General features: G+C 56.8%; 1 protein-coding gene across 3 annotated transcripts in view; it reads right to left on the bottom strand.

Annotated features, from left to right (window-relative positions):
* The window catches only part of CACNA2D2 (calcium voltage-gated channel auxiliary subunit alpha2delta 2), a 142158-nt gene extending 119648 nt beyond the window's left edge, over positions 1–22510 (bottom strand). For 2 of the 3 annotated variants that reach the window (XM_032648618.1, XM_032648619.1), the window contains exon 1: positions 22103–22510. In XM_032648618.1, the coding sequence (XP_032504509.1) occupies positions 22103–22317 (215 nt within the window). In that variant the 5' untranslated portion in view covers positions 22318–22510. The remainder of the gene's footprint in view (positions 1–22102) is intronic. The other variant, XM_032648620.1, reaches the window with a different exon arrangement.
* Between the last annotated feature and the right edge of the window lie 1943 nt (positions 22511–24453).

Genomic DNA, 24453 nt, shown 5'->3' with positions numbered 1-24453 from the left:
GTCAGCTGTGTGACCTCGGAGAGTTCTTGCCCCTCGGAACCTCAGCTTTCCGGTCTATAAACAGGGAAGATAATGACTGGCTGAATACCTTTCAGGGCCAAATCCACACGGAACCTTGATGGGCAGTATTATTATTGGGCAGTCCCCTGAGGGCTAGAAGCTCATCAAATACAGCCCTTCCTCGCTTCCCAGTGCTCAGAAAATCTTCCCTGAATGCCTGCTGGGGGGAGAGAGCACAGAGGGAGGGAACTGTGGAAAGGGTTTCCCTAATGGCTCCCTGTAACCCCCTGCTCCCCAGGCTGAGAGAGGCCGGGAGCAGGCACAGGGCAAAGATGTGTGTGTCCCAGGGCTAGAGGGTTGAGGGCAGCCCAGCAGGAAGATGACACCAGCTGCTGTGGGACTCCAGGTCTTTTAGTCTCCAGGGCATGTTTCAGAACCAAGAGGAGTATGTGAGGGAAGAGGAGGTGTCATCATTAGGCAAGGGAGCAAAATCATCCATATGTGGGGCGAGGAGCTGGAGCTGAGGACCCCCTTTAGCAGACAGAACTATCAAGACTCCCACTAGAAGGCTGGGGAGGCCCCAGGTCAAGCTACAAGAGCAGTGAAGGCCTCCAGCTCTGAGGCCAGATACACAGGCCCCCCCCCCCCCAGGCAGGGAGGAAGAGGTAGGGGAGATGGGAGAGGGGAGGAAGGGAGGGGAAGGGAGGGGAGGAGAGGGGAGGGGAGGGGAGGGGAGGGAAGAGAAGAGGGAAAGAGCCTGTATACAGATGCAACAGCATAGTTTAAACTGTTGCCAGTTGTTAATTTTATACGTGAAGTTGTTGATCAGAATGTGATTTAGTTGTACAGTATAATCCAGGCTTTTGGAATAAATTATGCAGAAAACTCATCTATAATTAAATCAAAAAAACAGAGACAGGTGACACTGCACGTTCACCCTCAGAGGGCAAGGGTAGGTGTGGGCGGCTGGACCCTGCAGAGGGATGAGAGGGAAAGGGGAGGGCTTTGTTCAAGAGCAGACAGGGGAAGGCCCAGGAGAGGCTAAGGCCCAGTAGGGGCAAGGATCTCTGGACCCCCACCTACCTCTGCAGGCCTTCTCACCACTCCCAAGGAGGCGTTTTCCTTGCCATCAAAGCCTTGCTACAGACTTCCTCTGCCAGGCAGACTGCCTTGATAAACCCCATTCCACTGGGGGCCTAAGAGCAGTCCGCAGCTCTCCCCTCAGCTCAATCAAGGCAATCATCGTAGAGGGGGAGATGCCAAGGGTAGAACAACAAGTGAGGTGGGAGGAGTGGAGGGCAGGGCAGGGCTAGGCTAGGGCAGGTGAAGGGTGCAGGGGAGCAGTCACAGGGGAGGCCACTTGCTGCCAAGGGTACTATGAGCCAAACGTGGCAATGGTGGGGGCCCACGGGTCTCCTGCTTCCCTTGTGACGGACTGGCCAATTATTCTTTCAGCTCTGGGGGAGGCAATGATTTAAAATAAAATGCTATTTAATTATTCTGATCATATTTCAGCTGGCCTGCCACCTCCCACCTTGGTGCCTTAGCAGTCTTCTGAAGGGGAAAGAAAGATAGGGCAGGAGGCAGGGGTAAGAGAAAGACGGAGAGACAGAGAGACATAGACATGAAGAGAGCCCAAGAGAGCTGGTCTAGAGGGCCTGGGTGTCAGGTTCACCCCGTCTCAGGGGATTACCGGTGGATGGGCAAGAGGGTCACTCCCCATTCCAGCCTGGAGAGGCCACGCAAAGCTCAGAGAGCAGTCGTGGCCCCTGCTGAAGCGGGGCTTGGGACATGGCCAACCCCTCCCCAGGCCACAGTCCTGCTGCAAACAGCAGGAAGCTCAAGGCTGCACCCCAGGATGGTGGTACCTCCAGAGCCACCTCCCCCGAGGAGTCCTCCCCGACCACTCTGTGGATATCCCTCTCTACCTAGACTGAGTGCCCAGATTCAGCCCTGGCTCCTCCGTGACCTTAGACCAGATGTGCCCTCTTAGGCCTCAGTTTTCCCATCTGGAAAATGGAGATAAAGCTCACCACTTGTCTTACCTCCCAGGACCCCAAACAGAAGCAGGTGGAAACCACTGCCTCATGGAAGGGATGACTGCCCCACACACTCATGCACACACAGACCCATCTGAGCGGCGGGGCCGCTCTCCCCTCAATCCTGTCCCCTTCCTCAGACCTACAGCTCATTAAGCGTGGGATGGCTGTACCTCCTCCTTGGACTGGGGCCTCTAGGAGGGCTGCAGCACTCCCTACACTACCTAAGAGACCCCGACACAGGGGAGACTCCTTGGGAAAGGTAGGGCCTCCGATGACCAGAGCATCCTTCCTGCTTGTCCGCTCAGGAGAGAAGACTCTTGGCCTCAACATCTTTCAGGACTCAAAGCCCAGGGTAGGGCCCCCAACCTTGATTTGATCACAGCCTCCCAAGAAGAGAGGGCAAGTCTAGCCAAGGTCATTCACTCTGCAGAGGCCAAGTGGGCCAAGCCATTCCCGACCCCTGAGATCAGAGCGCCTAGAGGCACGGAGACCAGTCAGCACTGACCTGGCACTGCACAAACCACAGTGGGGTGGGGGATGCACAGAGGCCTGGGGAGAGGGGAGCATGCTGGCTCAGCCAATTCACGTGGAATAAGGCTCCCCAGTTAGCCATCCACCACTTTACAAGCAGGGAAACTGAGATGCAGGACTCAAAGGGACAGGCTCACCGTCAGTGGATTTGTGATTCTGCTTAAGGGGCTCCTAGTGTAACATGGGGCCCCCAGGAGCATCGTCTCCACCCCACCCCCACCCAACCCATGCACACAAGGACGAAGGTAGCCCACTTATCACAAGGGATCCTCAGAGATCCCCTGGTGCTGGGGAGGGACTGGTGCTGCTGAAGCTCAAATTAGTCCAAATCCATCGGCCTCGACTATGTGTGTCTTGGGACCCTGCCCAAATACTGCTCGTTAATGAGGTTATTAATTATGGGGCTGTCCCTTCCCTTTCTTTGTCGAGGGCGGGGGTGGGGGGAACCCTTCCCTTCCAGTGGGCTCTTGGCTGGGAGGCAGCAAGCCTGTGCCTCCCCGCTTAGACTAACAGTGAACAGTCATCCACTTTAATTAGGGCGCCAGGTCCAGCCCAGTATTTACTCCCAGTAGCCTGATGGGGGGAGGGAACAAGGCCTGGAACAAGGGAGCAGCTCAGGGCTGGGGAGCTGGGCAGTCCATTTGGCCCAGAGAGGGATGGAGAGTGTCCCAGGCTCACACAGCAAAAGGCCACAGCACTCTGCCTCACTCCCCACCATCAGTGCAGGACTGAGGGCCCACAGGGGCACCAGCAGTCAGGGAAGCACACAAGGACTGGGGCAAGCCAGGGACATGCAAGCTGAGAAGGGGAAGGAGGTTTCCCAGGGGAGATGAGGAGGATAGCAAGGACGGCCCACCTGAGCCTGATTTCTGTTTCTGCCATGGTTAGCTGTGTGACCTTGGTAACATCCTTTCCCCTGTTTGGGCCTCAGGTAACTCATCTAGAAAGTGAACTGCAGCAACACAGTACTGTGTCAAGACTGCCACACCCAGAGCCACAAGGTTCCTGAGCAGTCCCTCAGCAGGACCCTCCTCACCAGGCCTGGTCTGGGGTTTCCAGCAGCAGGAGAAGCCCATAAGGGGCACTGCTCCAGCTTCCACGGGAATGAGTTCTGCCCAGCAGTCCCAGGAGAACCAGGAGAGGGGCTAGAGAAGCACCAGGGAGCCAGGGAGACAAAGGAGGTGTGCAGCAGGAAGGAAAACACCGTTCTGCAGGAGAGCAGGGGACTGACTGTGGCCCAGATCCAGGCTGGAGGGCTTGGCCAGGGTGGGGATGGGCCCTGGGGCCGAATCTCCTCCAGCCCCTGCCATGTACCAGGTCCTGCTCTGTGGTCCACACCCAGCTCTGTGGTTTGGACTCTCCAGGTCTCAGTTTCCCTCTCTGCTCAAGGAGGGCTGGCCTGGGGCCTCCACAGGCCATGCGGGGATTTGTTTCCCAAGAGGTCTGACTGGGGCCTTCCTGCCTGCCTCACTGGGTCTGCACCAGTGAGGCCAGGGCTCTCAGTGCACTGCCTTAATTATCTTCACAGCAGTCAGATCATCCCCAGTCCTCAGAGGGAAAACTGAGGCACACAGCAATTGAGTGATGTGCCCAAGGTCACACAGCTAATGAACACCAGTCAGGATGATACACACCTCTCTTCAGACAACAGTCTTGAATGCCCAGCTGCGGCATGGCATGTCCACTTGGATGCCTAACGGGTCTCTCAAACTGAATGTGTCCTAAACCCAGACACTGACCTCCCTCTGGATCCCCTCCTCCCTTTTCTCTGCACCCCCTGCCTCCCCTGGCTCAGCTGATGTCAGCTCCTTGGTTCAGGCCCGAAGCCTCAGGGTGACCTGCAACCTGCTTTCTCTCGCACCCACATCCAATCTCTCAGCAAGTCCTGTTGGCTCCACCTTCACAGTCTGCCCACTGCCCTCCACCTCCCTGGCCCCCAGCCTGGCCTGGGCCGCCATCATCTCTCTCCAGGACAAGTGCAGTCACCAGTTCACTGGTCTTCAGCTTCTGTCCTTGCACCCCCTCCCCCGGGCTGTTTACCTCCACACGCAGCCAGAGCCCCCTGTTAGAACAGTGTCCCTCCTCTCTCAACACCAGGCCACAGCTCCATGACACTAGAAGAAAGACAAAGCCCGTCCAGGGGCCATACTCTCAGTGGCCTCCTTGACCTCGCTCCTCAGGCCACACTGGCCTCCTCGTTGTGGCTTGAATACACTCCTGCACTCCCTGCACAGCCTTTGTACATGCTGTTCCCTATGCCTGGATCAGTCTCTCCTCAGAAGTCCTCAGGGCTCCCCTCTCACCTCCTTCAGTGAAGTCCACCTTGCCCCCCATTTTAAGTTGTACCCTCCCAGCAGCAACTGATCTCAGGTGCCCTCCTGGGGTTACCGCCCTCCTGGGCTGTGAGCCCTGAGGGAGGAGGCTCCTGCTCTCCAGCCTGGAGGAACAGGCACTTGGCTGAGCAAGCGCACCTCCCCAGAGGGGCCTGATCTCCCCGCCGTCCTGCCCAGCCTGCATGCTGCCGGCCACAGGAGCAGGCAGGTGGGTGTGCAGTGGCAGCCTGTGGAGGGGCTAGAAGTGCAGTGGCTGTCCCCGGCTCCTCTCCGTATGAATTATTAAAGCTCATTTATGATGGGCCTGCCCAGGCCTGTGGCTTCCGTGCATAATTCATGGCTCTCCCAGGAGGGCCGGGTGCTGGAGCAGCCACTTCTTCCCGGAAGCAAGGAAAGTGCAGGCACGGAATGGCCCAGACCCAGGCTGTCCTCCCCGCATCCCTTTCACCCTGTCCCGATCTCAGATAGCCCAGTACCTCTACCCACCCTGCCCCATCTGGGATTCTGGACACTGGGATTCTGGTTCAGTGCAGACTCACCCACTCCCCTCTCTGTGCCTCGGTTTTCCATCTGTGGACTGACAGAGTTGGTGGTTTTCAAACTGCAGGGAGAGCAGAATCATCTACCTCCACTCCCCAGGGGGCCGAGGACCATGGGTTCCCAAGGTACCAACACCCAGGTGTCATTGTTTGTGAATTTTCCAGCAAGCTAGACCTGGGACTTAGCAATGAGCAAGAGGAGCTCAGGAACTAGTTAAGGCATCCCCAGAGAAAAGCAGAAAGTCCAGGCCAGGGACACAGGGTATGGAACAGTCAGTCACTCTGCCCAGGATCCACCATCTGCTCCCCAGGCATGGAACCACCTGCCTCAGTCACTGACACAGATCATGAACATTTGGGGTCTGCAGAGCCTCCTTCTCTCCCCAGCATGTTCCCCAGGTAGTCAGGTACAATGCAAAAGTAACCCATGCCTAGGCCCATTTAACAAACTTGTAAACTGAGGTTCAGTGAGGCTGGCTCTTGGAGGCAGGGGTAGATATGTTGACACAGCCCCTGTGCCCAGCCAGGTGCTGTGATGGGAGAGCCACACCCAAGCCTGGTCTCAGGAGGTGCACAGCAGGGTTGAGGCACCTGTGGAGGTCACCTGGAGAGTCAAGGAGGAACCCAGGGGTCCCAGCTGCCTGTTCTTGCCCCACGCCAGTAACTGAAACCTGATTGGAGGTGGCAAGATAGGCCCTGTCCATGTGTCACCAACCACTCCAGCCAGATTCTATGATTCACACATCCCCACCTCCCCTCCTGTACATCCTCCCCACTCCCCAGCATGAGTCAAATCCTCTCTGAGCCACAAATAGCCGTCCTCCATGTGCGTCCTCGACATGGCCTCCTGCTGTGAGGAGGACAGAAACCTCTCTAGGGATCCTCTATTTCTCCTCAGGGTAGAGATCCCCCAGGGAAGTTGGCAGTGTCCCAGAGGACACACTGGGTGCAGAGGAGAGGTGAAGCAAAGACCAGAAAAGAACTCAACCCATCAGGGCAAGCTTTGTTCTCTGGCCTTGTCCCCCGCTACCTGGCCAAGTCACCTCTGCCAGAAAGTCTTCCAGGATTTCTCTCCACCCCTTCCCCCAAACCCACAGTCCTTACTCCACTTTACCAACCCTTGCCTTAGGTTGGAGCTGCAGTCCGGTCCCATCATCAAGCTTCCTGCAAAACTTAGCTTGCAGGATGGCAAAGAAGAGTCTTCTGGAAATGCTTGGGGATAGATTTCCCTGAATATCCTCCCATCACCAGACTGGTACCTGCCCCGTCCAACCCCCTCTGCAGTGGGAGAGAGGCTGGAGGGCAGGGCAGGGAAAGGGCTTCTAACTTCAGCAGGTAGCAGAGCACCAAGGAAAGGAACAGATGATTCAGAGTACCCGTTGTATGCTGGGTGCTGTGTGTGTGAGGCCACTGAAGTCACACAGCACCCTTGGCTAGGTGCTAACTGATTCAGGCCCACTTCGTGGATGAAGACGGAGGCCTAGGCGGTTAAGCAATGCACTCAAGGCCACATAGCCAGTTTGTGCTCAACCAGAATTTGAACCCAGCAAAGGATGGCTCCAGAGCCCAGGCTCTGTCCCCTAGGCAATTAGGCTTCCTTAATCCCAAAGAGGACTTCAATGGCCAAGATTCAGGAAATAGGGTGCAGGTAAGGGCCACCCCTCATTTATGACCTTTTCCACCTTTGCGAAGGGATCTACTCCAAATCAGGGCCCTCACTGCCTCCCCACGCAAGCCAAAGCTGGGTGCAGTCAGAGTCCTTCCTTTTACCCCACCAGAGCTACCCTGCTGTAGGAATGTTGTCTCAGCAGTGCAGAGCCCAAGCTCCCTCAAACCCCTCCCATGACGGGGGGTGGGGTGGGGAGGGAGATGCCCACTTCCTCTGGGATTTGCTCCTCACTAGTTAGCTCCGGGCTTCTCAGCGCAAGCCAAGCTGCATGTAAATCAAATGTGAGTACTCAGACCACCTTGACTCTCCATGCTCTATGGTGAATCCTTTAGCAATTTAAATCCCCTCTGTGAGCTGCAATGAGGAGGGGCCTTCAGGTGCCACCCCAGCGGCCCCACCCCTTCTGAGAAGTCCCAGGTTGGTGGCCAGAACAAAAGGAGCCACTGCCTGGTGAGCCTGTGTTGTCCTGAGAGATGGCTTGACGAGTAGCAGGTTGGCCAAACCCAGTAGGGCTATCACAGACAAAATACTCTGCAGATGTTGCCAACCTTCTATACATTCCCTACTAGCTCCCTCACTCCCCATTCATTCATTCATTCATTCATTCATATAGTTACTGAGCCAGGCTCCAAACTAGGCACCGTGTCTCCAAGGGACACAGTGGTGAGCAGGGCAGATGCAAGCCTGCCCTCGGAAGCTTGGAATTCAATCAGAGCAGACAGCTGATCTGATCCAGACTAAGTGGAGGGAGGAGGAGTCCGGCGAGCCTTGCGGGGGTGGGATGCACGGCAAGGGGCCTGACCCAGCCTAGGGGTCTGGCCAGGTAAAGGTGGCACTGCAGAGCAGCAGGGCAGTTCAGACAGAGGGTACAGCACGTGCAAGGAAGGCTCAGCAGTGAGCTCTGCGCATGGTGATGCCCTACGAACACCCTCAGACTGACTATGGGCATAAGCAGGCTGCTCCCACACTGAGGCCTGCAGCGCTCCATCCTCAAGGACATGGTGAGCGCCTCCATGTGACCGATGGTGAAGGACAGTGAGCTTCTGAAATTGGGGAGATGAGGAGAGCGGGCGCAGTCAGTGGCTGGTAAACTAAGGGTTCAAAGAGCAGGGCTCTCTGCTCAGTCCTCGGCACCCAGCCTGGGAAGGCACAGCTCCACCTGGCCCTCTCCAGAGGCAAACATCTAGCTCTGACAAATCTCCACTTGGATGCCCTAGTCTGCATCTCAAATTCAATGTGTCCAGTACCTGATGATCCCCTGGACTGACTCTTCCCCATCCTCCTCCAGCTTACCTGGTGAAAACTCTGTCCTTTCAGATGCTCAAGCCAAACCCCTGGGGTCTCCTGAGACCCCTTTCCCTTTCTCACACCCAGACCATCAGCAGGTCTCACCACCATCACGGTCATCACCCTGGTGCTCCTCTGTTCACACCTCTCCCCGGGGGCCCCCACTTCAAAGTCATGCTAATTTTTTTTTTGTTTTTTTTTTTTGCGGGTAGGCGGGCCTCTCACTGTTGTGGTCTCTCCCGTTGCGGAGCACAGGCTCCGGACGCGCAGGCTCAGCGGCCATGGCTCATGCACAGGCCCAGCCGCTCCGCGGCATGTGGGATCTTCCTGGACCAGGGCACGAACCTGCATCCCCTGCATCGGCAGGCGGACTCTCAACCACTGCGCCACCAGGGAAGCCCCAAAGTCATGCTGATTTAATGGCCCAGGCTGTCCTGGTCCCTGCTGCCCTCTGCCCTCCTCTCCTCCCACTCTCCCCTTTTTCTCCTGCTCTAACCACATCTCACCTCAGGGCCTTTGTGTTGGCTGTTCCTCTGCTTGGAACACTCTTCTCCCAGATACCCATGTGGCTCCCACTCTCCCCTCCTTGCAGGTTTTGCTCAAATGTTTTAGTGAGGCTCACTCTGACCTGCCTCCTCTAGTTAAATCCTCCCCCAAATTCATCCTGTCCCTTCTCCATGGCATTTGTCACCTTCCAACATAACATATCCTCTGTCTATATCACCTCCCCAGACTGTTGTCTGCCTGTCCCGTCAGTGCCTGGCACAATGCAGACGCTCATGAGTGTGGAGAGAATGAATGAATGGCAGGTTGTGGTGAGTGTCCGTGGAGGGAACAAATGTGCCCACAGTGGGGGAGGCACTGACTGGAAGAGGATGAACTGAGTGGGAGCCTCAGGTAGGACCAAATCCATGGGCTGTCCCATAGCCAAGCGTCCCCCTCGCACTGACCTGCGGGCCACCCTTGCCCTGGCATTTGATTTGTTCTACGTTCACAATCATAAAATACAGGAAATATGATCCCATTTTAGAGTCCTTTTTTTTTTTTAACTTTTATTTAATTTTATTTATTTATGTTTGGCTGCATTGGGTCTTTGTTGCTGTGTGCGGGGGCTACTCTTCATTGCAGTGCATGGGCTTCTCATTGCGGTGGCTTCTCTTGTTGTGGAGCAGGGGCTCTAGGAGTGCAGGCTTCAGTAGTTGTGGCACGTGGACTCAGTAGTTGTGGCTTATGGGCCCTAGAGCGCAGGCTCAGTAGTTGTGGCGCACGGGCTTAGCTGCTCCGCAGCATGTGGGATCTTCCCAGACCAGGGATCGAACCCGTGTCCCCTGCGTTGGCAGGCGGATTCTTAACCACTGTGCCACCAGGGAAGCCCTATGATCCCATTGTAAAGGTTAGAAAACTGAGGGACAAAATGACTCATGGTCACATATGGGGCTCCAGCTCCTCCCCTCCTCAACCCCCGCACCCTGGACCATGCTTTCTAGCAAGCAGCAGGCGGACGGCGCAGTGAGGCCACCAAAGCCCACGGCTCTGGGTCCCTCTAGACGGCCCCGTGATGTCCCCACCCTTCTCCATTTTAGAGTCATGGCCTCCTCCATACGCCACCGGTCTGGAAACCACCTGTGAAATATATTTCCCGCAGCGCTGGCTCGGGAACCATGTAAATCACTCGGCTTAATGTCCTCTGGGATTGTTCCCCGCCACCCCTCCCCAGCCACTCGGTGCCGGTGAATGTGGGGCTGCAGGGCATCAGGCAGGTGGGGCCCCAGTCATGCGCTGTGGGCAGCCCAAGGCACCCCAGGTGCTAGGAGGCACTGTGCAGGGGTGCAGCGGCCTCAGGGAGCACAGCAGCAGGAGAGGGATGGGGCCTGACTGGAGCTTCGGGAACTGGGGCTGGATCCATGTAGGCAAGCCTCTCCCCCACCCCACCCCTGCCCCTTATCCTTGTCCCCCTGTCAGCGGCTTACTCTCAGAGGAAGATGGGTCCTGATGCTCTCCCCGGGCCCCCACAGCCCTGACCAGGGGAGGCCCAAGGCCTTAGGAATAGCTGGAGACCCTGAGAGGGCCTGTCAGAATTCAGTCTGGAGTAGGGGCTGTGTCTCATCACCACTTGGATGCTGCCTAGAGCACCAGTCATGTGTGGTTATTATTTATTTGGCCTCACTTCCATTTCTTCCTTGCTGACGATCTCTCCCACGGACTGTGAGCTCCCCGAGAGCAGCCCTGGCACACAGCTAAGGTTTGGAGAGGAGACTCAGGCGGGGCAGGGGCCGTCAGGAGGCGGGTCCTGAAACATGGGAGGGCCATGGAGAAATCAGCAGTGTGGATGAGGCATACGCAAGTGTCAACACAGAGGGGCAGTTGGGAAGGAGGAGGGCAGCTGGCTGAGGAAGCCTGGCGATCTCCCTGGAACAGGCTGCAGACTCTGGCCACTGGCCACATGTACAGTGAACAGCTGCCCCCCAACAGGTACAATGGCCAGAATACCCCCCAGAACCAGTACACTGGTCCCCATCCCCTTTCTCTGGAAGCCTCAGTTCTCCTTGCTGGCAGAGCAGCGCAGGGGGAGGGGTCCTATGTTTACCTTCCTATCCTCTATGGCCTTGGCTTTCCACCTTGGCTCACCTGAGTGGCTCTGGAAATATCCTGATGCCCAGGCCCTGCCCCACAAAATTAAATAACATAGCCCATGGGGCCCTGGACCCCACCTTCATCTCTCTCCCCCGAGCAGCCCTTGGAGGCAGCCTCTTGGCTGGGGCATCCCTTGTAAGAGAGCCGCAGGAAGGTGTGTGGGGTGGCCTTTGTTCTGTCGCACCAGCAAAGCCAGGGCCATGTGGGACCCTGTCCCAGAACGTGTAAAAGCTGTTCCAGCTTTCAGAGACGTAACCAGCTTGGCCTGTAGACACCTGTGCTGACTCTGTTCAGCAAACATTTTTTGAGCACTTGGTGTGCGCCAGCCTAGAGCTCAAGCCAAGGACAGGTGGTCGTGACCCCTGCCCACCCTCCAGGCACACAGTCTGGAAGGGGAGGCAGCAGGTCTACTGCAACACAAGAATAGGAGTGACTTCAGGGGGCCTAGGAAGCCCCTGTCCCACATAGGGAAGTCAGGGGAGGCTTCAGGGAACAGTGACTCCCAGTCAAGCACTAGGGGACAGGCAGAGGTCAGCCAGACCATAGGCAGGGTCCTGCTTGGGACTGGCAGGGCCCTTTGCAGCCCACCCAACCTCTCCCCTGCTTACTCAACTCTCAGTTCATAATAGGTGCTTGTTAAGCCCCCATGGAAGGAGATGGCTGCTGCCCCCGTGCTGCCGGTCCTGAGGGCAGAGATCCCCTCCTGTGCCCACCACCATGCCGATCAGAAGCAGCCCCCTTGGCCATGGTCTCCATAGCACCAGCTTACAGGGCAGGACAGAGATGGCAGCTATGCAGATGGGGTGGCAGGGGAGCATCGTCATCAGCTGCAGAAGAATCTATCACTCTAGAGGGTCCTGGGTATGATGAAGACACTGAGGCTGGAGGAGGAGAGCAGGTGGCTTGCCCAGACTCCCACAGTAAGCTGGAGACAGGCCAGGGCTAGGGTGGAGTAGTAAGAAATTGAGACAAGAAGGGTAGAGGGACAGATGTGATGGAAGAATATAGGAGGGTTGGGTACCCTGAGGGTCCTGTGGTCAGGGGCCTCTCTGGAGGAGGTGAGCTGCAGAAGGCCTATGTACAGCAGTGGCTGAATGCTCAAACCCAAGCACTGGGGTGTGAAACCACTCACCATCTGTGTGATTTCAGCATCACTTAGCCCTGCTGAACCTCAATTTTTCTTATCTGTGAAATGGGAATAAAAATGGACTGATCTCATTGGACTGCATATGTGAAATATAGCACCCGAGGCTCAGATCACAGTGATTGATGATGTAGTTAAAATTACTTCCTTTACAAATGTTTCCTTGAACATGGACACTCTCCCTTTCCTTCCCCTTCCACCTTCTTCCTCTTGTCAGGCCTCTTGTCTGACCCTGAAGCACATCCTGCCTCCCCATTCTCCATCACTCCCCCTCTTCTTGCTAACAAAATCCAAGTCTGCAAGAATCTCTCCCACCTCCAGTCCCAAGGTGACCCCATCCTTAGCTCAAGGGTAAATCCTCATTAGCCTGAGCCAATCACAATGCACCTTCCTGATTGCCAGTGATTGGTTTAGAGTAGACATGTGACCCAGTGCTAGCCAATGAGGTGTGAGGGGAAATTGGCTAGGGGCTTCTGGGTGAGGTTTTCTAGCCTCCTTTTAAGAGGAACCCAGAGGAAACATCTCCTCTTTTACTCCTAATGTCTGGTACATATGATGCCTGGAGCTGTGGCAGCCATCTTGTTGCCATGAAGGATGTCCGTCAAGGACAGACAGCCACACCAAAAGTAAGGCCAGCCAGGCAGAGTGCAGGTGAAGGCTTGGTCCTCAATGACAGCCTATACGTACCCACCTCTGAGCTCCCTGCCAGAGGGCCTAACCATGATGAAAAAAATTAATGTGCTGGGATTTCCAAGGAGTGCACAGAAGCAGCCTCTTTTCCTTGCAGCCATTCCTTGGACTCAGTTTTTGAAGGATTAGTAGTCAGCTCAATGCCTACTCCTGGAAAGGCCTCTACGAACTGGGCACAGAGCTGGGGGAGAGGCACAGGGTGATAGGAGAGGTCCACAAGGGGTAGGGAGCCAGAGGAGGGCAATGATCTAGAGGGCTTCTTGGCCCAGTAGAAGGCTGGTTGAGCAGGCCAGCCTGGTATAGGGACACAGCCAGAAGGTGGAGAGGCCAGAGCCTCTACCAGGACTTGCAAGTGGCTTGGCCTGGCTGGAGTCTAGTCACAGAGCTAGTGGCCAGAGACCAGAGCCAGCCCAGGAGGGCCCTCAAATGCTAGGTGAGAAGTGGGGCTCTGCCCATGGCAGGCTTCTGGGGTGCAAGGTCATAGCTTGCCCTCAATGAGAGATACTGCAGCATGCCTGGCAGGTCCGGGAAAGGAAGGGAAGACGCCTAGGTTCTCACCATGCCCACCTTAGCCTCAGCTCACAGGGAGGAAGGAGAAATGTCCGTCTGTGAGAGCCCTCAGTGCAGAGGCCTGTTCTGCCAGCTCATTTCTCTTTTCTAATAAATGAAGTTGTGGGGGCAGGGCTGAGGTGGGTTGTTTTGTTGTTTGTTTGTTGGAACCGGCAGCAGCACCAGGCCTGACCTTTAAGGCTTCAAATGTAGCATTTCAGGCAGCGCCAGAGGGAGGAGAACATAGGCTGAGCAGGGAAGTTATCAAGGCTAAATGCCACGTCAGCCGTGTCAGGCTGGAAACTCGCAGCAGAGCAGGGGCCTCTACCCATCTGAGGAACATTCCAACCCATTCGTGCCCACCTGGCGACAAAGCTGTCCTTTCCATGGGTACCCTGAAAGCCTCACTGACTCTAAAACGGCAAAGGGCACCAAGGTCTGCCCCAAAGAAACACCAGAAGCTGGGGGCCCACACCACAGGCACCTTGCTCTGCAGGGTTTGCCAAAAGAGGCCTCAAATCACTCCCGCATCTCATGGCAAGAATGTTTTTATTTAAGATAATCAGTTGTACATCATAGTGCAAAGATGGCTGAACGGGGAGCATCCTTTGAGCAGCCTGTACTGAGCCCTGGGTGGGGGACTGGGCCCTGCCCGCAGAATGTATGTAGCCAGCAGAAATGTGGGGCCTGAAGGCTCCTTCCTACCACTCAGACATCAATTTCCCTGTCTGTACAACGGAGGTATCTAGGTCCCCAGGGGCTTCTGTAGCTGGGATATTCCTTCCCAAATCAGGGACCCAGGCAAGGCCCATTATTGCCCAAGGAGATGGTCGCACTCAGGCTCCCTGCCCCCATAGGGACCCTCACAAGCCCTGTAGGTGCCCAAGCCCTTTGCAGAAGTCCCCTCCCGAGATACCTAGGATGCTGGGCCATCCTAACACTGACAACACACAGGCCCTGAGAATGCCGGGAAAGCTCTCAGACATCAGAACCCATCAGCTCAGGGCCCACAGAGCCAAGGGCCAGCACCCAGCACAGGGCACTCAGACAGCCTTGTTTATGAAGACCCAGTAGGCAAAAATTCATCCTTGAAAGGAAGAGCTTTGCTGGAGGCATCCCAAATAGAGGAACATGAGGGCATCATCAAGCTGAAGCTTTTATACCCAAATTATGCCTGCAGCTGACTGTACAAATGTCTTGCTAGGAGCAAGAACCCCAAACCTACAGCAGATGCTTCAAGGGATGCCAGTCTCCCACCCTTGAGTGTGCAAGTGAGAAGCACACACTCCAAGAGAGAAAAACTGCCAGGCCAAGGTCACACGGCAAGGGTTTCCAGATTCCACATCGGAAGGGCTGTTAGCAAAGATGCTTTGTTTCACAAAGGACTCACCAAGCTTCGCAGAGTCCCAAGTCCTCCGGCACATCTAAATACCATTCTATTTGCAAAAATTTGAATTACAAGGATGCAGCCTCTGTGTGTTTCCCTTGCAGACAGTCATCGAGCCAGTTGGTAGATGATCAAACTTCCCAGCTCAGCCTTAACTCAGGCTGTTCTTGACATAAAAGTTTGTGAAACACTGGTCCTAACAAACAGGTGGCTTTATTTCCCACTGCCAACATTTGCCCAGCTGAGCCCTGGCATTAACTTCAAAGGGGGGCTCAGAAGGTGAGCACTGGGAGCGCATTCTGGGTGCAGAGATAAACCGTACATATGCCCACACATACATATGCACACCCACACACAAGCACACACCCACATTTGCATTCATAGGCACACACACATGCACGTACCAACACCTGTGTATACACATGCGCAGGCATGTACACACAACCTGCACATATACACGAAGCACACTCACACACACGGGCACACACATTTACACGCACTCACATAAGCACATCTTCATATACAAATGGACACTCACAAGTGTGCACACAACGTGAACATATCCAACACATGTGCACAAACACATATAAGAGCACAGACATATAGACACTTCCACACACAAGCTTACATGTGCACACAGGCCAAGGCAAGGACCAAGCACAGGAGGAAGGACCCAGAAACCACAATGGAGCCTCAGGTTCCTGTAGGGCCTGGCTGGGTGGCAGGCGCTATGGGCAATGGGACAGGTGCCTGGCACTCAGAGTACGGGCCCAGCTGGACTGAGAACCCTCACAGATCCAGTAAGAATCCACACGCCCTTGTCATGCATCCCTCATGACCTTTCACACCCCAACCCAACGAGGCAGTGTGATCAAGGGAACCCTGTTTTACAGATGAGGCCCCAAGACCCAGAGAGGCTGAGGAAGTTCCCAAGGTCACACAGCTGGTGAGAGGTGTGGCAGAGTCTCAGTGTGTGTCAACAGGGGACTCATTCAGAAAGATTTGTCCAGCAGGGAAGGAAGGCACCAAGGCGGGAACAAGGGGCCCAGGGTCTAAGGGGAGGGGGAAAGAGGGGCAGAGGGGGTGACTTCTCCCCCTTTTTACCCACTCCTTTCCCCTTTGTTTAATGAGTCACTTCCAAGGTAGGGAGAGATGCTTAATAATCAGCAGGAAAGACTTCCCGTGCCCCTCCCTCTCTGCTAAACAATTAGGCTGATCAGAGCTCAAAGTGGGTCACTCTGAGAAGCAGCTTTGAGACACCCAAGGTGCGGCCAGAGGCCAGTATGGGAGGTGCAGGCTCCTCACACTGGGGGAGATGGGGCTCAGCTGGGCTAGGGTCAGGTCTCACCCCACAGCTAGAGCAAAGTGTGGAGAGGAGCAGGAAGACCTTGGACCTGTCTTCTTAGGCGACTGCAATGTCAGAGTCACAAGGTAATGGAAGAGAGGAAACTGAGGCCCAGAGAGTAGAGGAGACTGTCCAAGGTCACCACCATGCAAGCTACCAGCTGAAAGGACTGGGTTGGGACTGCCTCTGACAGAGGCCCTCCAGAACCAGGTCAACCCAAGGTGGGGACCCTCAGATCCCCCATGTGAAGATTTCCCACCATGTAATCCCAGCTAGACAGGGTTTTCTGCTCTGTAAGGCCAGATCCCTCACAGTCTCAGTCATCAGAACCAGCAGTGGCCAGGGGTCGACCAGCCCCAGAAGGAGGGGGCCCAGGTGAGGTGGGAGGGGAACTAGGTGGTCCGTGAGCAGGACCAGGGCCAGGGACACCAAACCAACGGCCTGAGTCCCACAGTGGCAGGGCAGGGCTTGGCTGAGTGCTGCCCCAGCTCCTGCCTATGTGGACCTAAGTGACAGCATCCCTGAGTCCCTTGCAAGCCCCCCATGGGCATATCAATCCGCATGGTCACTTGTACCACCAACTCCCCCGCAACTCTTAGCCACAGGCAGCTCAGAAGGCTCTTCAGGTTATACAGGACAAGAGAGGAAGTGAAAGGAAAAAAAGCAAAAACCACACATACACCTCTCTCTGGGAATACGAATATTGATTCTGTAGCTTCTTGTTTAGACAGTAGGCACCAGGAAAAAAAAAAACAACCTGACACTAAAAGAAGCTCCCCAGTTGGTTGAAGGGATGCAGCCAGGGGTGGGAAAGCCCCCCACACTTGCCTTTAGAGCACCCTAGGCCTTGATCTCCCTCCCCAGGCCTGAGGCCCCTGAGCCCTCACATAAGGACAGAGGTCACCTGTTCCCAAGGCAGATATTGAATCTGGAAGCCAGCGAGGTTGGAACTGGATGGGGGGAGGAAAATGAGACTACCCCCCACCCAGAGACAGCACCACCCTCCAAGGCAGGGCACACGCCACATGCCAGCCTGCTTTGACTCCCAAACCCCCAGCTGCCCCCGAATAGTTTCCTAGCAAATAGAACCCTGGTTCCCCAGCCCCCCAGACCCCTCTTGTCCACACAACATGAAAACCCCAGCACCTATAAGGTCCAAGCCCTCTGAAATCCCCTCGGGCTTGAAAAACCTGCCACGGGACTAGAGCACCCGGCCTCAGGTTTCCATGAACAGCCTCCACCCCCATGCCCCTGGCCTCTCTCTCTGGAATCCTACTGGAATCTGGAGGGGGAGATGGCGTCTCAGAGTCTCAAGATGAAGTCCCTCTTGCCCACCCCTGCACGGCAGGCATGCCTGGCACATGACTCGAAGCCTCTGAAAGGGGGAAAACCTGGACTGGGGAGCTCCATGATCGCCTGTGTACACGTGGGAGGGGGTGGAGGTAGGTACAGGGCCTATGAGCACCGGGCTGGCAGGGTGGCCATGGGCCAAGAAAGGCCTCCTCAGGGTTGCCTGAGACCCAGAAGAAGACAAAGGGACAGAGCAGGAAAGGTTACAGTTGGGAGCCTAGGCGTCCCTCACATGTCTTAAGCCTCTTCATTTTCTTCCAAACACCCAGGCTTTGAGTCCCTACCCCAACTTCTTGGTCCCCTGCCCAGATGTGCCCAGCCCCCTGGCAGGACAGCTAAGTGTCTGACAGATTAGTCCTCTCCCTGCCCTGCCCCTGGTAGCTGTGGGGCTTTGGGCAGGTCCCTTCATCTTTCTGAGTCTCAGTCTCCCCATCTGTGGGATGGGCATGACCATGGGGTCTGAGGACGTAATGTGGACAAGGGGCCTGGCCTGAGCTCAGTGAGGGGAGGCCACCATTAGCCTGGTGACATCCCCCACCATAATCAAGCTGGACTTCAGGGAATGGGGGAGGGAGGAGGCCCAGTGCTCGTCCTCACGGAGCTGATATCCCTGCAGGTGGGTACAGCCTGAGCTAGTGGCACAACCCAGAGGCCTCTGGAAGGTGTGGGTATGAGACACTGAAGGAAGGATCTAAACCCCTGAGAAAAGCACGCAGTGATGAGGGGACAGCATAAGCAAAGCAGAGGGATAGGAAGGCGCTCAGTCCATGGGAGGAATATGAAAAGATTGGTGGATGGGGGCCCATCAGGCTGTAGCATCAGGGGTTGTTAATGCTATCAATAGCTACCATGACTCCCACCCATGGAACCCTCCCTGCTCACCTGAGGTGACACCCTCTCCCACTAATTCTCACCACCAGCCTCTTAAGCAGATTCTATTATCTTATTTGGGGAAACAGAGGCAAGGTCATCCCAATGGGGAGGGTCAGCTCTGGAGACCAAAGCTTGAGCCTGCAGGGTCCACACCTGACACCCACCATGTCCCCAAACTGCCTCCTCCCAGGAGCTGGCAGGGACAACCTGCACACTGGCATAGGGGAGAAGGAGGCACCGAGGGCAGAAGTGCTCACTCCACTTGTGAGTCAGTCTCTCCTCGGAGACACCAGTGTGACAAAGAATCTGAGGGAGACTCACCCGCACACTATGAGGGGGCTCGTCTTAAAACAGGCTACTCCCTTCTCAGGGGCTAGCTTGACATAGTTGGCCCAGTAAAGGTGGGTCCTGCAGGGGGAAAGCAGACAAGGGTCCCCCAGCCCCCATCCTCAACGCTAGGAGGGATGTGAGCCAGTTGTAGCAGCAGCCAGCCGTAAAGCCTCAGCCCCCTTCTCCTTCCTGCAAAAGCTGTTGGCAGGTTGTTGGGGAAATGGGGGACCCAGATGCGTGATGTTGCCTCCCTCTAATACGGAGAGCTACAGGGAGGTGAAGACGTGGGCTTGGAGGCCCAGACAGACACACGTCACCCACCATTAACCATAGCTATAGTGACGCATGCCCTGTCGTGGACACTCAGGAAAAGGCGCACGTACTCTGGCTGTCATTAATCTGCTGGGGGCCCAGACCCCTCGGGCTCCTTTCTGCTCCCCACCCACCCACCTACCCACTCCCAGAGGAAGGGAGGTACTGGCCAGCACCATCACTGGGGAAGAGTGGGGCTAAGAGGGTGCAGCCACCCAGGCACCTCAGCAGGACCCCACAGAGGGGACAGAGAAACCCAGGAATGCTGGAGAACAGGGGACAGAGGTCCAATAGAGATGACAGAAGAGGTGGGCAGGGCAGAGTGGACACAGAGAGATGAGACGGATGGGCAAGGAAGTGGGGGGAGGGGGATGGGAGAAGAGATGAGAGACCAAAGAAGGGGGCAGGGAGGGGGAAGGCGACTGACAGAATTGGAAAAGGCGGCTGACAGAAAAGGAAAAGGCACAAGGAGAGGCAAAGCAGTGAGGGCTGCCCCTCAGCCAGCAGCAAACAGGAAACAGGAGGAAGCAGGTAAAACAGAGAGTGTGTGCTCTGACTCCATCTCCCCCTACCTCACCCCAGACACATGAGTGCACGTATGCACACACATGCACCTCTGCACATGTGGCCTTCCCTTGTTTGAAAACCTGATCCAGGTCCAGGTGGGGTGAGAGGGCACCCCCCCCAAACCAAAGGTCTGTCCTCCCTCCATCAGTAACTCCTCTGCCCTCCTCCATCCACCTGGAGGAGGTGGCAAAGGGTCTGCTTTGCCTGGTGGGCAGACAGCCATGTTGCCGAAGCGATTACAGAAATAACGGCCACCGGACCCTAAACCTACACTTGCTTGAAACCCAGCAGCTTGCAAAGCTGGGCCCTGTCGCACTGCCAGACACTAAGGAGGAAATGACTTTCCCATCAAGGGCCCTCTCCACTGAGGGGTCGTCACCCTAGTGCCGTGAAGCTGAGGGTCCCACTGCCCACCTCAGAAAGCCACCTGTACCTGTATCAAAGTCCCTTCCTAGCCTGGCCATGCTAACCCAGGAGAGTTCAGGGAGGCCACTGGCCCCGAACAGCCCCAGGGCAGCAGCCTCAGCCTTTCATGTCAGCTCAACAAAAGTCCCAACTCCAACTAAGCATGGTCATGCAGGGGAACGTGGGGGAGGGACCCCCACTCAATTCCTCCCCCTTCCTGCCTCCAAGGATCAATGGGCGTTTGCATCCGCGGGACCAGGGCAGCTGAAGGGCGCTGGCTGTCACCGCCAGCCCTGCGTGTTGTCACACCATTAGTCACCTCCCCCTGGACCCTCGGAGCTGTACAGCCCCTACCCCACCCCCACTCTCATTCTCTAATTATGGTTTTCAAGATGTGTCCCAAACCCTGAAATTAGTTCCAACTATATCGACAAGCGAAGAGCGTCCAGCTGAAAATGTGCCACTGCCATCACACCCGCCTCCCCATCTTCTGGCTGGGGACAGAGGGACAGGTGTCCTCTCTGGTCAGGGTATCACAAATGTAACATGCAGGCTCGGCAGCCATCTGACCCACCGCAGGTTACAAGGAGAGGGAGCAAGGTGGGAAGAGGTGAAAAGAGACGTCTACTTAAACCTTCACTCAAGGAGCTACGAAACGGCAAGGGGAAAAAATAACTGTGTCTTGACTTTGAGGAAAAAAGAACAACAAAAAAATAATGCTTTTGCTCTTTTTAAACACTGTGGCTTAAGTCCATTTTCATCACAGCAAATGAAAGACAACAATGCACCCACAAGCCTTGAACTTCCATAGGATTCTCTTCCCCCTGGGCACACCCCACATACACACACGAAAAATCCAGACAGCTGACAGAGGACACGTCCGTGTAGAACCTGTAATTTGCCTACTGATCACCCGCCTGAGCACAGCCAGGCTGTTTGAGGAGAGAGATGACAAGACGGAGAGAGACTCAGGCAGTGCCTTTCCTGAGTTTGATTTTTCCTCATCTGGGAGAACCTACAAGCTGGAGTAGGCAGAACCAGGGGCCCCTACCCTTGGGCAGAACTGGTCTAATGACGCAGAGCCAGCCTTTCCCTTTCCATGAGGACAGACCCTTCCTCTTGGCCACTAGCAGCCCGGCTACTCATTTCCCAAAACCCCTGTGTGGTCACTGGTGCAGGAGTCCAGGGACAGGTGGCTCCTCAGAGCGAGAGACAAATAACAGACAGCAAGGTGGTCACCGTGCCCCAAAGCCACAGGGGTGTCTGGGAACTGACATAAGGCTGGGTCATGGTGCCCATAGAAACAGCTGCTGTCCTAAAGGCCACATGCACTGAACACCCATTTGCAGCCCCAGATGCATCTGGCCAAGCTCACCCAGAGGAGGAAGCCCGAGTTTCCAGGCTCCTGGGGAGGGAGAGAAGGCTCAGAAGGACCACGGAGAACCAGCAGAAGCTGGCAGGGCCAAGAGATGCTATTACCCTGTTGGCAGGGGCAGGCGGGGGTCCTCCCTGCCATTCACCTTCTGCCTCCACCCCGGCACCTTCACCTCCCAATTGGGCTCTCCAGGCGACCCTTCCCCCAGGTTTAGTGGCGGGGGCAAGAACAGGGGACACTCACCTCTTCTGTGGCACTGGCCAAACAGTAAGGTGCTCGCATCCTCTGCATCCAGCCCTCCCCCTCAAAGGAAAAGGCCAATGAAAACAAGTGTGGAGGTGCCCCCCACCTCTGGATCTAAAGCTTCTACCCGGGAGGAGACAGGAGGCAGTCGCTGGGCTCTGACTCCGCCGGGCAGGGGTCGTTGGCCGCCCCCTCACCCAACCCCAGGTTTCCCCTCTCAACCCGCAGCGGCAAGGAAATCAGCTGGCAAGCTCGGACCCCCCAGAGATCTCGCTCTGTGCCGTTTGGGGGATGGGAGGGAGAAGGGGCACCGCGGGGAAGTTTCGCGACGCAGCCAGAAGCGCCGGGACCCCGGCTGCCCGCCCTCTGGGCTTGGGGCCGCCGCCCCCGGTCGCGGCGGGCGGCGGGACCCAGCGCCCCGGCCCGGGCGCGGGCTGGGGGACGGAGGGGGGGCTCCGGGCTCGGCTGGGGTCCCGCGGCCGGCCGAGGCCACTTACGTGTGCTGCTGAGGAAAGCTGTAGGCAGAGGCGCCGGGGGCGGCGAGCAGCGGGAGCAGCAGCAGCGGCGGCAGTAGCAGCGACAGCGGGCGCGGGGGCCGAGCCGCCGGCCGCCGGGCGCTGAGGCCGGGCCGCGAGCCGCGGCCGGGCCAGCTGAGCGCGGTCCGCGCCGGGCCGGGCAGAGAGGCGCCGCAGGTCCGAGCCGGCACCGCCATGTTTCCATTCAAGATGCGGCGCCGCGGGGAGGGGTGGGGGCGGCGGCGGCGGCGGGGTGGGGGGGCGCGGGCGGCAGGCGGCAATCGCCTCTCCTCCTCCGCCGCCTTCTTCGCGCGGGGCCTCCGGGGCTGCCCGAGCCGCAGCACCTCTGCGGGCTTCGTGATGCGATCTCTCCGCCGCGCTAGCTCGAAGCGCTCTGAGCGCCGGGTCCCGGACCAGCGCTCAAATAGCGGCCGCCGCCAACCTGCCGGCGCCGCCCTCCCCGCTCCCTCCCTCCTCCCCACTTCCCCGGCCGGTCCGCCCCCGCGCGCCCCCGCCGCGGCCTGCGCGCCCGCCGCGGCCTGCGCGCCCCTCGCGCCTCCCTGAGCCGGCCCTGCTGGCCCGCGTGGCCGAACCGAGCCTGGGCACGCGCGTCTTGAGCCCCAGCCAAGTCCGAATTTCCAATGTGCGCCCTGCCCCACGCCTCAGACTGCGAAGAGTCCCCGGCAGGCTCATATTGACCCTGCCGGAGGCTCGACCTTCAACAGGCTTAAGGCCTGGAGTCACAGGTTTAATGGTAGAATGGCAGGCTTCAGCAGAGACCACTGTAGAGGGCAATGGAGCTGAACTCATACCCCCAGGGGCTCCAGCTACTTTCAAGAGTCCTCTCTGGGGGAACTTGGGTCCCAAGGCTCTGACAGAAAGAAAAAGCCTGGGTGGGAACAGGTCCAGTTGCACAGTTGTGAGGGGCTGGGAATGGATGCAGCGCTCTGCAACCACTCATTTCACTTCCCTGGGCTAAGCGGGCACTGTGTGCAGACCAGCCCCAGCCCCCGAGGCTTGCACAGCCTCTATTTAAACTCCTCCAGTGCCAGTAAGCTCACCCCTGCACAATCCAATCCCTTCTGTCCTGGAGGCTCCTGGCTCTCCCTTGCTGCCGGGAGAAGGCTGGGCTGGTGTCAGTTCTGACTCTGCGGCTTGTGGGCCTCTCCGAGTCTCAGTCTCCTCCCTTGTGAATGCTTGTGTGGGTGCCCACTCCCATCTCCAGGATAAAGTGAGAATGGAAGTGAGTTGCTTGGTAAATTGAAACACTCATGGTTGGGGGAGAGTATCCCTGAGATTCCGCTGAAGTTGCCCTGGGGCCCTGCTCTGCCCCTGGCACAGATAAGATGGGAGAATGCTTCCTACCAGCCTGGAACAGAGCAAGACCCTCTAAGCAGTAACTGCCCACAGATTCGGTGCCTAATATGAGTGAGGGCCAGTAACCACCTGAGCAAGAGCCCCCCACATTATGATATCTGGGTGAGTCTCCCATCACCTACTTACAAGTCAGCCTAAAGAGGATTTGCAGTGGAGGGGGAAGAGTGGTAACCCCTGGACTGAGGAGGGCAGAGCTACCCCTCTCACCCAGACAGTGGCAAGGGAATAGGGCTCAGGACAACCTTTACTTGCTCCTTATTCCTGCCTGGGCAGTCCTACCCCTGCCTACCCTCACAAGGCAGGGAGACAGCTTTGGAGTATCCTCCTTCTCTGACCTGAGTGAGTCTTCAGAGGCCAAACTGAGGCTTGCCATAGGTCCCAAACATATTGTTAAATGAAGGCAGTGCCCTGGGCCCCAAACCCCTGATAGGCCTTGGGGGCTGGTGAACAGGAGGGGCATAGTGGACTCTGGAAGGCCAAGCCAGGCCAGTTCTATGGAGGACAAGGCAAGATGCCTGATTGTGCAGATGTCCCCACCCCCACTTCTGGGCAGGGCAGTCCTTCCACCTGGACAGAATGATGGGGGCAGGGTGCGTCACAGAAGAGTCAACAAGCTTGAGCTAACCTAACCAGCCCCCCTCCTAGCCCCTCCTACTGACAGTTGTGTCTAGCACCTCTATCTCCCCCATGCCTAGGGAAGGGCTGGCCCATGGTATCCTCACCCATCTGTTTGCTGGATAAATGCTTGTGCTTATGGCCCCAGGGAACCAGCACAAAGGGCATCACCCCTCCTGGGTGCCCTCTGGGGTTAAGTGGGCACCTTCTCAAGGCCAGCTCTGCAGGGGCTGAGTGAGAAATGTCAGGGGCAGCCTCCCTGCCCTTTGACACCAGGATGGCAGCACTATCCCCAAAGAGTGCCCAGGTCATCAGGTACCTGTACCCAGGCTGGGTGCAGC

The sequence above is a fragment of the Phocoena sinus genome, chromosome 11 (assembly GCF_008692025.1).
Source record: "Phocoena sinus isolate mPhoSin1 chromosome 11, mPhoSin1.pri, whole genome shotgun sequence".
NCBI lineage: Eukaryota > Metazoa > Chordata > Mammalia > Artiodactyla > Phocoenidae > Phocoena > Phocoena sinus.
The sequence above is the reverse complement of the archived record's forward strand: the minus strand, read 5'-3'. Positions and strand labels throughout refer to the sequence as shown.